General features: G+C 41.4%; 1 protein-coding gene across 3 annotated transcripts in view; it reads right to left on the bottom strand.

Moving 5' to 3' along the window:
* Positions 1 to 215: 215 nt before the first annotated feature.
* LOC115800545 (plakophilin-4) overlaps positions 216 to 16,852 on the bottom strand; it is an 87,565-nt gene continuing 70,928 nt past the window's right edge. For all 3 annotated transcript variants that reach the window (XM_030757977.1, XM_030757978.1, XM_030757979.1), the window contains 12 exons: positions 16,096 to 16,309; positions 10,101 to 10,284; positions 9,286 to 9,403; positions 8,100 to 8,291; positions 7,764 to 7,937; positions 7,383 to 7,533; positions 6,107 to 6,299; positions 5,539 to 5,623; positions 5,267 to 5,384; positions 5,017 to 5,157; positions 4,169 to 4,233; positions 216 to 1,245 (listed from right to left, as the gene is read on the bottom strand). In XM_030757977.1, the coding sequence (XP_030613837.1) occupies positions 1,006 to 1,245; positions 4,169 to 4,233; positions 5,017 to 5,157; positions 5,267 to 5,384; positions 5,539 to 5,623; positions 6,107 to 6,299; positions 7,383 to 7,533; positions 7,764 to 7,937; positions 8,100 to 8,291; positions 9,286 to 9,403; positions 10,101 to 10,284; positions 16,096 to 16,309 (1,875 nt within the window). In that variant the 3' untranslated portion in view covers positions 216 to 1,005. The remainder of the gene's footprint in view (positions 1,246 to 4,168; positions 4,234 to 5,016; positions 5,158 to 5,266; positions 5,385 to 5,538; positions 5,624 to 6,106; positions 6,300 to 7,382; positions 7,534 to 7,763; positions 7,938 to 8,099; positions 8,292 to 9,285; positions 9,404 to 10,100; positions 10,285 to 16,095; positions 16,310 to 16,852) is intronic.

Raw genomic sequence — 16,852 nt, 5'->3', positions numbered from 1 at the left:
TGCTCCAGGGTGCAGCACAGCATCTTTATAAAACACAGCTGGTTCAAAGCTCACTTCCACTCATGTCTGTATGAATGCAGTCTAATAAAATGTGTTTCCCAAGCAGGAGGGCGGATATTACACCCAGAGCAGAAAGTGTTTGATGTCCTTTGGATCCATTCATTCACCCGCAAAATGTCAGTAAGTGGGAATTACAAAGAAACTCTCATACACAGTTTAAAAAACAAAACTTGACCTTTTATTACGTTATCATGGTTGTGTTATGATGCCATCTTTGTCCACATATTTCTTCGTTTATTTATATATCTTTAGAGACCTAACATGGCACAAGTTTTTTTTAACCAGTGCTCTTTGAGTGTAAACCAGGTAACATGTTTTTCTGTATTTACAATAAAACGAAAAATGTACAAGACTCCATGGCATTACACAGTTTCAACATTAAGTACAGATATAATTTGATCCCTCTGTACAAGCTAACATTGTTAGTTAACTATTTTTCATTTGATTTTTTTTTTTTTAAAGCAGATATGAGTTCATGATCCATTTTGGCTTCGGCACATACATATTCCCCTGTTTTTACTCTTACCGCGGACCCTCGTTTACATGACTCACACCTTTCACCATGCTATCACAGTTAAGAGTTTCAAAAAGAAAAAATAAAACTAACATCTAGACAGAAAAGGACGCATGTCGCCTCACTGTAGTGTCCCATATCATGTCTCAACAGACCCACAGCATGATTCCATCTTCCTCGTCTAAATGAGAAGAAAAAAAAAACATTCCTTGATTTCCTTCTTTGGCTCACATTCCATCTTTCCATCTGTTATCACTCAATTGAACTCCCCTCCATACACACACATCCACTTTAGAAACAAACACACATATAAAGCCAAGTTCATGAAAAAAAAAGTTTGTCATTTCCTGCGTGCTCCTCGCCTCCGCTGCAGGGTGAAGACATCCCTCCGTACACCCCGAAGTGATGGTCAAACAGAAGCATCTCCAGACCTATACCCAGGAGTCAGGAGAGCCGGGGTACTGCTCTGCTCTGAACGAAGGCGTCCGTGTGGTAGCGTAATAGTCCACGTAGTTAGAGGTGGATTTCAGTCCATGAGGCTGGGAGCTGAAGGTGGGAGGGTAAGTGATGACCTCCTCCAAATATGTGTCGTCGTAGCCGTGGGGATGCTGCAGGTACATCCTGTATGTATCGTAGTTTCTCCTGCTCGGCTCATCTGTGTAATACACAGGCTGCAACGAGAGAGAGAGAGAGAGAGAGGCAGGCATCAAGGAGTGATCCTCTTTTGCAGAGTCCGAGATACTCACGAAATATCATTTGCTACATAAATTTTACAGCAGCTGTTACACATTACTTTAAAGATTCAAAATAAAGTAAGTTTTTGCTGTGCTTTTTTCTTGTTAGCTTATAAAGTAAATTAAATTAGCTCCACTTTAGCCAATTACATCCCACCGCTTCTTGAAATGTAATGCATAATTACTATCAAAAGATCCAATCATTTCACATACAGCATTTACAGGAGGTCATTTTTCTGCACCACAAGTTTTCAGAATTCCTTTAACCTTTATTTAATAAGGCAGTTTTCAATGATGTTTGCAGCCTTGTTTTTAAGGGAGACCATGCAGCATTCATTTCAAAGGATTTTCAGATTTCATTATAAGTTTCAATTACAATACTTGTGTACCTTAATTCAAGTAAATAAACTTTCTTCCTTATAGTTTCTTCATATACTTCTACTTTCAGGAACACTTGCACAGCCACATACTACACTGTACCGAAACCCTTTTGGGAAAACCTTTCATTGTAAATTGTCCACCTAGACAGTTAGAAATCCACCTCGAAGCACCTCTAATGCTGACAAAGTAATATTTCATCCATTGAACTATACAAAGTTTAAAGAGTAAATTGAAAATTTTGATGCAACATTGAGTTATGAGCTGAACACACTACCATGCAAGACTGTGCCACACAACCCAGAGCCATTACAAGAGAGGCCCTCAAAGTATCCTGGACAGAAATTTGTGGGAGAATTCTTTAACACAGCTGCCCTGCCCTTTGCTCCTTGATTTACTGTAATAAGTCAGAATAGCATTTGTTCTGTATTCTGGCAGGATGAGCTGCAAACTTCACCTAAAGTTAAAGCTCTCCCTTCTTGTTTACACACTCACTGGTCACCTTTCAAGTTAAACCTTGCTAGTACTGGGTTGGACCCAGTTTATGCCTTCAGAACTGCCTTAAATTTTCAAGGCATTGATTCAACAAGGTGCTGGAAATATTCCTCAGAGATTTTGGACCATATTGACATGACAGCCACCACATCCTGCTCTACTGGATTGAGATCTGGTGACTATGGAGGCCATTTGAGTACACTGAACTCAGTTGGAGATAATCTGAACTTTGTGACATGGTGCATTATCCTGCTGGATATGGTCAGAAACAATACTCAGGTAGGGTGTGGAGTTTAAGCAATATTAAGTTGGTACTAATGGGTTCAGAGTATGCCAAGAAAATATCCCCTACATCATTACACCATCATCAGCCCACTGAACCATTGATACAAGGAAGGAAGGAAGGATCCATGCTTTCATGCTGTTTTCATGCTGACCCTACCACCTGAATGTTACAGCAGAAATCAAGACTCATCAGACGCAGGCAACATTTTTCAAATAACCACTTGGTTATTTGAGTTACTGTTGCCTTCCTATCACCCCAAAGCAGTCTGGCCACTCTGACCTTTGGCATCAACAAGGCATTTTCACCCAGAGAACTGCTGCTCACTGGATATTTTCTCTTTTTCCGAAAATTATCTGTAAACCCTCGAGATGCTTGTGTGGGAAAGTCCCAGTAGATCAGCAATTTCTTAAATAGACTAGCCCATCTCGCACTAATAACCAACTTCAAGGTCACTTAAATCACCTTTTTTCTCCATTCTGATGCTCAGTTTGAACTTCAGCAGGTCATCTTGACCATGCTTACATACTTGAATGCACTGAGTTGCTGCCATGTGATTGGCTGATTGGCTATTTGCGCTAACGAGCAGTTGAACTGGTGTACCTAACAAGGTGGCTGGCAAATGTCAGACTTGCTTCTAGAAGACTTATAATGACTCAGCAAGAAAGAAATTAAGATATTCCTAAAATGTTAACTATGCCTTTAAGTACTTCTTCATCCTGCCAAAACACAAAAAATATCTCAAATCAATCTTCCATGTGATGGTAATAAAATGTAATGGCATAAACAAACATTTCAGCTGATTCAGGACACATGCTCATTAGTCTGGCTGGAGATTTCTCATACAATAAACTAATCAATTATCATCATCTTCTTGCCTCTGCATCTCTGGCCACTAATGCAACAAAACTGCTTCGAGGTAAACGGTAGAAATCGCCCCAAAATAGATGAGATTTATGTACACCGGAAATAAATAATGACTGCCTTTAGCCAAAAATGTGAAGCAATGAAGGACATATGAGAACTCTCTCTTGGAGCCCCATCTCCTCCCTCATGCCTCCTCCTCTCTGTGCCTGTTATCTGGGCACACATGGATGTGTCCAACAGAGACAAGTGCCTGAGACATACCCAGACCATCCCAATCCCAGCAGTCACATTCAATCACACTCAAACAATAGCTGATGTGCTGGGTCATTCGTAGCATTGTCATTCATCCGGGGTGGAATACGTGCCAGTCTCTTTGTATTAGTCGAGCGGGGTAGAAGGGCTGGTCATGCTTATACAGTGCAGCAAAGGGATCTCAAACATGGGCCTTGTGCCAGCTTGTACTACTAAACACTAGAAGAAATTTAAACATTTTTTAAGGCTGGTATCACATTTTATTTTTTTGTTTCATTAACTGATCAGTGAGCAACAAAAAAACTAAACGTGAATCTTGGGATGTTGTATCATCACAGGAACGCTGTTGTGCCAATGTGCTGTAAACTATCACTGCTAAAAACGCTGTGCAAAAATAAATGTAGAAATATTCTGCACAAATAAACAAAGCTAAAAGGCAAACAGAGAATTAAATCATCTCAACATGCACACAGCAAAATAACCTCTACCTCTGCAGAGCCAAATCAGAGCAAACATACCAAGAGAAGATGAGATGCAGAGGTTGTGAAGTGTAACTGGACATTTATGCAGAATTGTTATATTCACCTGTGTTCTTCGGGGCTCCTCTCTTGTGGGTGACGAGTAGTAATACGGAGATGGCTTTCCAGACCCTGGAAAGAGAAAAATAAAAATAAAGTGATCTTTGAAGTAAATAGATTCATGGGACTTGATGCAAATACACTTCATATCAGTGAAAAAGTCTGCACATCCCCGAAGGGCAAATGTCTGTATTTTGATAGCAGAGGATCAAGAAGTGCCGTGCTATGCTGGAGAGAAATAACACCAAATAATAGACTTGGCCACTGCTGTTCTGTTGTTTATATAGCCCATGGGATGGGTATTTCCACTGGCACTTTTTCCAACGGGCAGAATCCAGAAACTCAATTTCCACTTCCCTGTGTAATAGATGAATTTTTGAGGCTGCAGGCTCATTTTGTTTACTCTGGCCTCCCCCGTGTTCTCAGCAACCAGAGTAGGCTGGTGAGAGCTCTTGTCTGGCTGTAGTACGTCTGGGTACCCACTCATTGCCCCTGTCGGCAAGCTGTGACTTGGTGATGCTAACAATGGCACCATTGTGGAGTGTCCACCCCTGGCTGGTTGGTCCACTTTAGTGCTGCGCAGACCAAATGCAGCACAAAAACAGCCCCGAAGCCGCCGGAATTCAACTGACTGACTGTGATGGGGCTGGCAGGGGTTGGTGGAAAAGATAAGAGAGAACTGTCTTGGCAAGGGGAGGAGATTGGCAATGGAATCCGCTTGGAGCGTTATGAAGGGTAAAACAGATAACGCACCGCATAGAGACAAGCATGGAATAGCACACAGTCTGGTGCAGACAGTGGGTATAGGTCAAATTTTTAAAAACGTTCAACCCTCAGTGGCTTTCAGGTGTGTACCTGTATACTGTTTTTTATGAATACTGTTGTCTCCTTGGTAATTAGAAAATTGCATAGTTGACTGTGCTCTCTGATAATCTCTGATGGTGTCTCTATGCTCTCTGATGCCCAGCATTGCAGGAGACGACGTGGCACTGGCAGCTGAAAGGAAAAACAGAAAGCACGTTTCAACATTAAATTCCAGAGGTTTTCCTGTTTCACTGGCAGTGTCTGTTTTCACTGGGCAGGGAATACAGTTAACTGAACGTACCAGGGTGGTTGACTGGAGACATCTGAATGGTGCTGGTGGGGAGGGTGGGCTGGGACTTGAATCTGTCTCGTTCAAGTGTTGACACTGGTGTGAGGAAATGGTTTTGATTCCATCCATCCTGTTAAGGCAGCAGAGAGGAAAATAAATGGTTGTTTGCATAAATATGCTAGATGTCAAATACATCTGTTGCTGCATATTTCACTGTATTAAAAACTGCATTTTTTACAGACATTAAACTGGATTCCAGGAAGGACCAAACCCAATGTCCTTACCTTTTTATAGATTGTACGCAGATCCCTGTACTGCCACAGTGTGTTCAGCACCTGAGCAGCTGCTTTAACCACCTTCATAGAGTACCTGGAAAATAGTCAAAAGCCCAAATGGTTATTTTAGGGTATTCCTGAATGCCTTTAGCCTTATTCTAAATCACACTGTAAATGTTACAGAGCATGATGTTTGAGGAAAGAGCTTGTTCACAGTGTGTTTTACCCTAGAACATCACTGAAAATATAGCAGGCTAGAAATAGCTGCTGTACCATCATTCCACAGGGACATAAAACCTCGATGCACACACTGCCACCTTCCCTGTGGCTAAAACATCTCATTCTCCAAGCATTTATGTATTACTTAGTGTGTGTGTGTGTGTGTGTGTGTGTGTGTGTGTGTGTGTTTGTATAAAACTCCAGCTGGCCAGTGCCCAGAGCAGTCTTTTAACCTCGGCCCCCATCCGCGACTGTTGTGGGTTTGTTTCACCGTGCGCACATGTTATAGTCAGGTGTGTATCAGCGTGTACTCTGCAAAAAAAAAGCGCTCAGACAAATACGAGCTTCTGTAGCGCACCTGTCTCCTCTGCCCTTGGTTATGTTGACCAGCTTCTCGATGCCGCCCGTGTCGGCCAGAGCCTTGGCATTCTCCATGTTTTTGCTGGTGACCTCGTGCAGGGTGCAACAGATGGCTGCCACGGTCTCGTCCGACAGCAGGGTGGTGTTTCCTCCAGGGAGACGGTTGACCAGGTCCCTCATCGCGTACTTCCCTAAGAAAGAGGAGGGGAGGTGAGACATGCAGGAAATACGCTGTGACACACTTACCATACAGCAGGTTTGTGGGCAGATGCTTACGCACAGGAGGAGGGAGGGGAGTACCACTCATACAAGTATTTTTTATTTTATTTTTTTTATGTTACATAATGTAAATGTCTTCCACTGTGACCTAAACTACATTGTGTAGCTTCTATATTAGGAATGACTGATATTCATTTTGTTTAGCCTGCAGTGTTGCAGAAAGTTATCCTAAATGACATTGCATCAGTGCAAGGGCGTTGGTGTGTGTGTGCATCCTACTGTAAAGCAGCAGCCCAGTGGATAGATTTAAAAAAACTGCAGCATAAATTCATACCCACAAAACTAAAGGTAGCTTAAACCATAACTCACCCCCCCACCCCCACCCCCCGGTGCAGGCATCACCCCAGCTTTGTTGGAACTGTAACTCCTCATTAATTCCACAGAGAGAGCACATAAAAGCTTGTTGTTTTTTTTTTTCTTTTCCATTAAATGAGACTGCTTGATGAAAACAAAAGGCTAGAGGAAGATTAAAAAAAAATAATAATAACCAGTAGTAAAAATTGTCACAAAAGGCCCTTGTTCTGTAGCTGCAATTAATTAAAAAACAAACTGAGCTAATGAAAAAAATACTGTTTAACAATTTGTTAAAACAATTTGTCAGTATGCACACTATGTGAATCATTTAGCCAGTCTGGATGAAATCTGCTGAAAATATTAATATGCAGTGTTTTGTAGTATCATGTTATTCTGCTAATTTCCTAAAGATCCCTCATAACTTCTTTGTACTTCTTTATGTAACGGAAAATAATGTGCTTGTAACATCCACGCATTAGGTGGGTGTTTTATTCCATGTATGGGCATCTATCCAAGCTAAAGGCTTTTACAACATAGCCTCTGCCTAATTGGTACAACATGAGCAGAGGCCAGACTGTTAAATATGGTGAAGCCGATAAAAAAAAAGCAATAAGAAGCTTTATGTTTGTGTTTAATATTATTCATCCAGACAGAGCCATTACAGTGTATAATGTAAATTTTCTGACAGTGTAACTCCTGACCTATAAGCTCTTTGTTCCTGACATCCAGTGCCATGTTTCTCAGAGCAGTGGCAACTGAACACACCACCCTGTCGTTATCCATCCGGAGGAGCTCCACTAGGATGGGGAGTCCTTTCTCCTTACGCACTGCTGCACGGATGTATGCTGCAAACTGTGCACACAGAAGGCATTAAAATTTAAGAACACACACAGGAAAACAGACGGTCTTAAGATGTGCATTTTATCATGTGAATAAAACTCATGTCAGCTTTGACCGACGCAGATGAGGTGAGCTGTTAAATCCTTTTTAGCCAGCTGAATAGATTTAAAGAGCATTTAAAGAACAAAAGAGGACGTGTTTATTTGTGAGTGTGCATGAACATACAAATATAGGTACTTTACCTTCCAGTTGCCAGCTGACAAGTTCTGAAGTGACCCAGCGGCACCCTCCAGAGTCGCAGGATTGGAACTCTCAGCCAGCAGGGTCAAGTAAGGCTTAACCACCGAAGGGTGCCATAGCATTTCTGCACCCTTGGGAGACTTAGAGAAGCCGGGAATGGGCCCCACACCGTCCCACTGAACAAATATTCAAAGTATTTTGTCAGGCAGTGTACAGGAAAAACGTATCCTTAGAAATTTTTTTTGTGTGGTCTTCACTGATGTTCCACATACCATACATGTTAAAGGAAATCTTTTGCCAAACTTACTGGTATTTTAAAGCTATATTCCCACACTCACTGTGTCTTCCTGAAGGCTGTTTTTCTTCTTCTTTTTCTTTCTGCCCCAGCAGCTGGAATCCACCTCTTTACTGGGCGACTCTCTGACCAGTAAGCCATCCACTTCCTGCCCCTCTATCAGTCTGGATGCTGTCATTTCCAGCTCCAGACGATATGACAGGTTCCTCAGAGTGCAAATACAATTCTCCACAATCTGGCCAGCACAAAAAGAAAAGGTGGTGGAACAGGTAGTTAAAGCAGAGGCTTTCTTAATCATTACTAAGGCTACAATACTATCAACTCTCTGCAGCTCTGTGCTACAGTACCTATAGCCAATATGTTGGATACAGGCCTTCTATTCACTATAATATAATGATATCAATTAGATATGAAACCCAAGGGTGTATGCAGACAAAATTCCTCAACCAGAACACACAAATTTATTTTCACGCTGTTTGAGTTTTGTAATGGGTTTGCCTCACAGAATGACAATGAGCATGTATGATTGACACAGTTAAGGGTTGAGTTCCCAGAGTGCTGATCTCCACATTAGACACAAGCCACTTGAGTTTTTATGTCTTTACAATTCACAGATGAATAAGCTTTTGCAGTCTCAAGTTGTAGAAAAATGTTAAGAGTGAATATATAAAGCCCATTTCCAGCTCTATAGCTTTAATTCTTAGACTCTCAACATAACCCTTATACATCTATACTGGGCCTTGGTGCAGCACCTCAGTTACACCAATGAAACTAATTATTTTAGCTCCTCTCCCTTTCAGGCCTCCAGATATCCATCCAGAGCTGTGTCTACTACTGAGGATATCTGCTCTCTATGACATCACAGAGATCCAAAAGTAGGGTGGAAAAAAGGTCTGGGACAGAACATTTTAGACGAGTCTTAAGCACAAGCTTTTGACTCACATGTTTAATTGCACATACACATGTGAAACTGTGGCCATTTTTAATATAAGCATCAACCACTGCAGCCAGGCCAATCAGACTGTGAATGTATGAGCTGTGCTTTGGATGACAAAGCACATGAAACAGTTGCTTCTGGCAGCTGAGGGTCATTTAGGCACGAGCAAATAAATGATTCAATCAGGATGAGTAGGTTTCTTCCCTCTTTTATCATGTGGCAGCATGTTCCTCCTCTTGGCTAAATGTGTGTGTAGCTACGTGCATCAGTGGATGGGTGTCTTTTTGCGTACCTTACTGTCGAAGTCAGAGGTGTTTACACAGGCTTTGATGACATAGAGCAGTGAGTCAATCAGGCCCTCGCAAGTGCGCATCTGTTTCCTGGCCTCCTCACCAGCTGAACTCAGGTTCCTTTGAAAAATCATGCAGATGCACCCCCACCCACAAATTAGACATTTGATTTGGGGCTTTGCTCAACAAACAGATGAGCATATGCAAACACACAAAAATGACAGCTGTGCGCGTGTGTGTCCCACTTGAATGTGTAATGTGGGCTTTGCAATCCCAATACACCATCCATAATGTATGAGATGTGTGTATGTGTGTGTGTGTGTGGTCTGACTGAAGAAATTACAGTACTTTGCTGAGTAAATAAGGACCCAACAACCACACCTATACATGTTTGCGTGCAGAGTTACACAAACACAATCAGCTCAACAACTAGCTGGCATCAATTAGAAGCTGTGTGCTCTATACACTGCAGTGTTTTCAAAGGAAGAAGCCCCAGGACAGAGGCTGGGAGTTTTACAATAGTTCTGATAGTTATAGTTACAGCTTTGAAACAACAAGACAGAAAATTCTGCCTATTTAATCAAATCATGTTCAGTCAGTTACCAGACACAGCATCCTGATACTTTTAGCTACATAAAAGTGATTTTATCAGTGTATCTACAAATTACTCAATTTGTTTTTGTTTTTATATCTGAGGTCTACTTTAGTATCATATTTTCATCAAAGACATGCTATAAGCTTGTCACTCACTACATGTAATAGCATCTGATGTCCACAGTGGGGAGCTAGTGCCAAGTGTGATCATCAGGTGGTTTACCTCAGGCAACCTGTGGTGTTCCTCAGCACCAGAGAGGAGTGAAACTTCAGCTTGTGCTCGTCATCGAAGGTGGAGCTGCTCCATCCAGAGTGAGGGATAATCACAGTGTTAGTCAGAGTTGTTAAGGCGTCTCGGATGATTGTCATCTTGACAGCGTCACATGATGACAGGTTCCACAGCACCCCTAAGGACACAACCACACGCGCACACAAGCATTGAGAACCAGGCATGCCAACCTTCTGTTAAGTCAGCTTAGCTGTCATGTGCAGTTAGGTTAACCCAGAGGGGGAAAAAAAACACAAAAACAAAAAAAAAACAACCTGAGCTTTTAGCTCACTATGTGCAGACGTGTCCATAAAAATAATCAGATGACAACATGCAAACCAAGAACCTGAGTAAAAATATTACTATTGAGAAATGAGACCACAGCGCTAACATCAAGGCAGCAGGCACTCACATCAACTTTCATCTCTGCAGACTATCCTTGGGGTAAAGATTATTTGCTTGAAATGAAAAATATAGAAAGAAAAAAAAAAAAAGGATGGGGTGGGGATCTATATCACATCAGCTCAGTCATTTCAAATGAAATATAAATAATGCATTAGTCTTTAGAAATTGTGCCATCATTTCACTCAATTCAAATATACTTTTGGTAACCACCGATAATCATGTACAGTCGTGGCAGCCTTTGATGCTGCATCAGTGATGGATTAGCCGGCATGTAACATGTTCTTCTAATTAGGTGGCTCTTGCTGCTAGGCTTATTCTAAGACACAGGCTGACTGCTGTAGGGCATTGGTAACCTTGCAGGAGACAAATGCTACACAAGTTGAAATCTACTGTAAATACTCAGGACTAAATACATGTGTAATGCTCAACAATGCAGCCAAAACAAAGCTTCAAGGCACATGTGCAGCGTGCATGTGTGTTAGTGGTTCACGTGAGATTGCTCAATGCTTCATGTTAATGAACCCATTTGCTGCTTTTGCTCTACAACCTGCTCATCTTGGTTTGTGAATGCAGGACATATTACCTGAAGCTATTACATGGAACTCTGTATTATACATAGACACACTACTGGGAAAGGTAAAAAATAATGACAAGTCTTCCTGACTACTTCTTTCTCAGCCTCACTGTTTATCTTCTTTCAGCAAACTGCCTCCCCGTCCCACTCTGATTGAAGCAACGGAGACGCTAATACTCTGTAATATGGCCCAAGAGCCCGATTCAGGCAGACTCCTGGCAAGAAGCTTTACAGACAGATATATGCCTGCCAATACACCAATGTCTCTGGCACTGCCAGTCATTTAATCAACAATTTCACTTACCATTATCCTTATGAACACTAAATCAGAGTGCTTTCAAACCCATTAAAGTCCTTTAGTGAACTTTCATTAGTTTCCTTTTATTGTGCTAAAATAACAGGACGGCACTGACAATCATGTGATACACAACTCTCAAAGTTAACATGCAGCACGTGCTTCCTACTGGAGCCTGCCAGCAGTTTATGTGAGTCTGCACACCAAAAGCCTTCTATCAGGCGGACCAGTAGAGTCTGCTCAACTTGAGTCAATTGGACTCGGTTTAATTCTGCACTGACCGACCTTTGCTCTTTGCACCAGCACATTCAGCTCTTTGTTTGTCTTTCTTATGGGACATGCACGGACTGCCCTATGATAGGACCATTAATGCAGTGATAACACACTCACACCCACTGACCAACTTGCCTGCTTCTTTTGACTCCACAATTCACTCAATGCGCCTCTGGCAAGTTCCTTAACAGCCACTCTACGGTCAATTTGTAGAAAGAATGCTCTCAGCTGGATTTTAGACTGATCCTGTGGAGGCAGCATGTCAGAAGAAATCAACAGGAAAATTCACTGAGGTGTGACTGACAACCCTGTCAGTGGTGCAACACCAGCAGCAATACCCATAAGTTACACCTGACAGTCAGATGGCACAGATGTATGCTTGTAGGCACTGATGTGAACCCTGTTCTCTTCTTAGTGGCTTATTCTCCGGTGCCTTGGCCTGCCTTTGAAACACTGACCCAAGGTAAACACTGTTGTGAACTGAGGGCCAATAATCTATCCAGAGAGAGCACAGGAAGGCACAGGGAGGCATAAAAAAAGAAATAAAATCTGAAGCTTGTTTGGACAGCTGAAGAAGCTGAATGGACATTTCGTCCAGAGATAGCTCAGCTGTAACACATTTTGGAGTTTTGATACAAAGATATAAAAAAAAAATGTCTAAAGATCCCATCATCAGGAACTAAATGGCCACCAGGGACTGCATTTGTGTGACTGCTATCTGCAGTCACACACCCTGGCACACTGACTCAGACCTCCACTGACTGATTATCGGGTGTATATGGCTGACAGTTGCCCACTGAGTTTGAAGTGTGTCTGGCACCACTTCCCCTCATCAGCAGCCACTTGCCAGATTTTGCATTTAGTTAATCTAAGTCATCCAATTCTGTGTGTTTTCCAACTTCAGTTCTGACTCTCTTCTATCACAAATATATATATATTTTAAGGAGATTTCCTACATTTTTATCAGTATTTTTATCCAATGCAATTGATTACATTCTGTCATAAAGGAGTCCCACATACACCATGCTGTGTTTGCTAAATATGTTTGGATGACGTTTTGGGAAAATACAGTCAGCTGAACTCATGTTGTAATTATTACAATGACTTCAATACCCACTAGATCTGGGTGACTCAGTCCAAAAACTCAGACAGAGTGGCAACTCTGTCTAAGTTTTCAGACAGATTTGAGTGCATCTGTATATTTTGTTAGCTGACCAATAAATCTGACTTCCATTAATGACTCATTTTTCACTTTGAGTGAGGCTAAACACTTTAGACAGGCAGAATGAAAGTGATCTTGATTGATTCCCCAAATGTGTCACTGCTCCCTGGAGACAATATCTGTGTCTTACACTCCAGGACAGCACGTCATCAACTTGGTCTGGTGAAGCAATAACTGGGTCATCTTTCAGTTCAGTCAGTGAAAAGCTGCTGATCATCCAAAAAAAAAAAAAACTGCTCAGTTTATTAACCTTTCAATTTTAGGAGTTGAACTAAAACTCGCAGCACTGTCTGATCGCTAATGCTGCATCGGCTAAATCTCAGAGTCAGCTCGGCTTGTACTTTTGAGGTTAGTGAGCAGTTTTCACTTTTGCACACAGTGAAAGTCACGGATATATTTTTAGATCAAATTACCTTTAGCATTTAGCTTTTGATCAAAGGTTACTGATCTTCTCACTCTTTATTCTCCAAGAACACAAACACCAAGACTTGGCAACTAAAACTGGCTTTGTGGGTTAATGCCATTCTGCTTGTCTTTCTGTACGTTAGAAGTAGTTAATCTTTTCTAAATATTTATTTTTGACATACTTAAAAAAAAAGAAAAAAAGAAAAAAGAAGCCTTTGTTTAAATAGACATTTGGCATGTTGATTGCAATCACTGTGGAGTGACGTTTTTCAAGTAAAGCCAGGGTAAAATGTCAGAACATGGCAATAACAGAGTATGTGTGTACATGACTGTGTGTGTGTGTGTATTTGTTGTCCAGGTATTATTCATGTTGTAGGGGCCTAAATCTGTCACATAATGGGGTTGCTTATTCCTTTTGGGGAAAAAGCCCTCATATCATAAATCATATATTTCAACCCGATGACATGATTTAAGATTACAGTACGTTTGGATTCAGGATATGCTCAGGCTTATGCAGACAGTATTTAAAGTTAAGGTTAAAGAAAGTCATTAGGAAATGAATGCAAGTTGATATAAAGTCCACTGAAGTCATGACCCATGAATGTGAGTGGCAGTTTCAGGTGTTTCATCTGCTGATGCTAATAACAGAGCAGCGGGCTCGGGAAGAGCTGACTGAGAACAGAGCAATAACCACAACAGCTGTTGGAAGAGGAGGCAGGTAAGGGGATGAGATCACTTTGCGACTCCCCCACAACATGACCCATGACCTGAAGCAAGGGTGACCTGTTCTTACAGCTAGCCCTAATGAAGCACAGATGACACCAGGACCTCCCGGGGGAGTCGAGAAGGAGCCACCAACACAATAGCAGCTCAAGTAGTCGGACAACTGGCCGGCTTTTAAACAACACTGGCAGCACCGCTTAAGAAGGTGCTCTAATTTAAATTCTAAATATCCCACAAAAGCTGCCTCATAAGGAGCTGTGGGTGAGTGGATTATTTCTGTCTGCTCCACTTAAAGCTATGGTGTGGGGTGCCCTTGTCATCCACCTGAAAGCTCTTTATGTGGATTGTTCTCATCAGCTGTAATTATGCAGCTTTCTATTTAACTTGGAAGTGAGATTTTGGAGATGGGAGTGTTCTGTTGCACAGTCGGAAAAGCAAGGAAAAACGGGATTTGTTTTGCTCCCTACAAAAGGTAGAGCCTAGACTCACTAGCAATAATACTCACTAGTGTAATGCTTGTATTTTGCACTTAAAAACACAGCTGCAGCACATTCATGGACAGAGCCGGTCAGTGCCCTGTATATGGCTCATTTAGTCAGTCACAAATACACAACAGTAGTTAGTTTTACTGATGTTTACGCGCACTGCCGCAATCTTGGATTTCTAATCTGGGATTGGTGGAGCTGCTCTGATTTTCCAAGTTGGAAGTCTGACCTGAGGGGGCATTCCAGTTAGAAATTCCAACTTCAAATAAGGAACGCACCATTAGTCAGGGTGATGCAACTCTGCTGACCTTTTCAAATTGCTCTCATTCCTGGGGTCTGCACTACCAATTACTCACAGGAGGCTTTCTGACAAGTGGATGAAAGGAAAAGAACCTAAACAGAGTTCACATTAAAGAAGCCGATTCGAAAATGCCCGTGAATTATCTGAAGTGTGCAGAAAGACATTTTAGAAATTGTAGACTCCAGTGTGAGAAAAATGCTGATTATTTCCTCCTTTTTAAGCAAAGTCAACAAACACTTGACTAGAAAAGGAAGCTGAAAATAATCTTCTCACAGACAATACAAAAGGGTTCATATTCCGGCTTGTATTGTTCACCCTCAGGGGGATGCTGGATTGTAACCTGAGCCCATGTTAGACTGTGGTTTGGAGTCCAGCACGAACAGCTGACTCAGCCACCTGGGAGCCAAATGTCTTGGCTTGCTTATTTTTGTAGTGCTCCACCCTGATCCGAAACAACACGGATTTATACCCTATTTGCAGAGCTCAAACAACACACAAATGCAGCTGAGTTGCACACAGTCCAATGCGGAGGGAGGAGAGGATTATCAAGCCTACTGGCAGGAACACTTGTTTTCTGACAGAGAAGGAGCTAAAACAGCAGCCTAAGTAATAAATAAATATGAATCCTGCTGAAATGTGGTTTTATTTTGTTGCATATATCATAAGCAGCAGTGACAGCAGTAGCAGCAACTTAAGGAAAAGCCGCTGCAACTGAGTTATTACTGCAATCATAATTTTAGAACAGACTACGATAAGCCGTCTGCTTAATGGCTTATTCAAAGCATCTTTAAAAGCAATAATCCATAGTTAACCATGACGTGCAGCACTAAACAACCTCAAGCTCAATTCAGAGACAATGTCAAGATTCATAAGTTACTGCACCACTGTAACTGTACTGTAATGATCTCTCCTGTAATACCCAGCAGTTTGTCAGGTAAGTAATTCATCAAATTCTGCACACGCTGTGTAATGGTTCCTGTGCCGTTAACTCCACCTGTCTGATGGTGGATAAAGCAGCGCTCAAATGACTTGTCAGTGAATCAGTTAGCCTGCCGACCAAAAATATAAAGCAAGTAATCAAAATTATTCACCAAGTAGAAATGGTCCATGTGTAAAGATCTGACTAACTTTAAGAATCTCTTTGTATAAAACTTTGTGCGAATGAAGTGTAATTTTGATTCTTTTCATGTGTAACAAGTTTAACAGAGAAGAATGTAGGTGAAAGATTTTTAAAGCATATAAAAGGTGATATATTCTCTGCACTGACCTGTGACAAGCTCCCGCACTTCTGCATCCACAGTCTTTCTAAGCAGACGGAGCAGTGCTGGGATACCCCCAGCGTTCCTAACAGCAATCTTGTTGTCATCCATAGTTTTGCCATATACAAGGTTCCTCAGAGCACCACAAGAGTTCCTCTGGACCTCAAGGACTTTGTGGTCTAGCAGGTCCACCAGGTGTTTAATTCCTCCCAGTCGACAGACCTGTAGTCAGGGTGGATGAAATCACACATCCTCAGATGGGGAATGATTCTGACCACTAACAATATTTTTTTTTTTTTTTAAATAACTTTTCCTGTAAAACATGGGGGCCGCAAATCATGCATTTATTCATGTGACAAGAGAATCTACGCACAGGGAATTTATTCATACCAAACAAATTATTTTGAAAAGAAATGCTAATATATGACCATGGAAAAAAAAAAAAACCTTAACCACAGGAGATGGTAGACTAAAAGAAAACTGAATTTACATTTCCTTCTGAAGCACAGAACAATGTGTACTCTGAAAGAAAAAAAACAAAAAAAAAAACAAGCTTCCTGCTTTTTGCTTTGTAATATGAATCAAGTTCTGATATACTGTCATATGGTATCCAAGAAATACAGCATCTAAAATATACTTTCTTCATAACTTAGGTCTTACTCTTTTTATGTCGAAGTCACTATTATGCTAATGGCTGAAGTGGGGGACAAAAACTCTGGAGCAGATGTCTGCTTTTTGTTTGTTTGTTTGTTTTTAATCTGTTGC

Source organism: Archocentrus centrarchus, chromosome 21 (assembly GCF_007364275.1).
Source record: "Archocentrus centrarchus isolate MPI-CPG fArcCen1 chromosome 21, fArcCen1, whole genome shotgun sequence".
NCBI classification, from domain to species: domain Eukaryota; kingdom Metazoa; phylum Chordata; class Actinopteri; order Cichliformes; family Cichlidae; genus Archocentrus; species Archocentrus centrarchus.
This window is presented reverse-complemented; position numbering and strand designations above follow the sequence as displayed.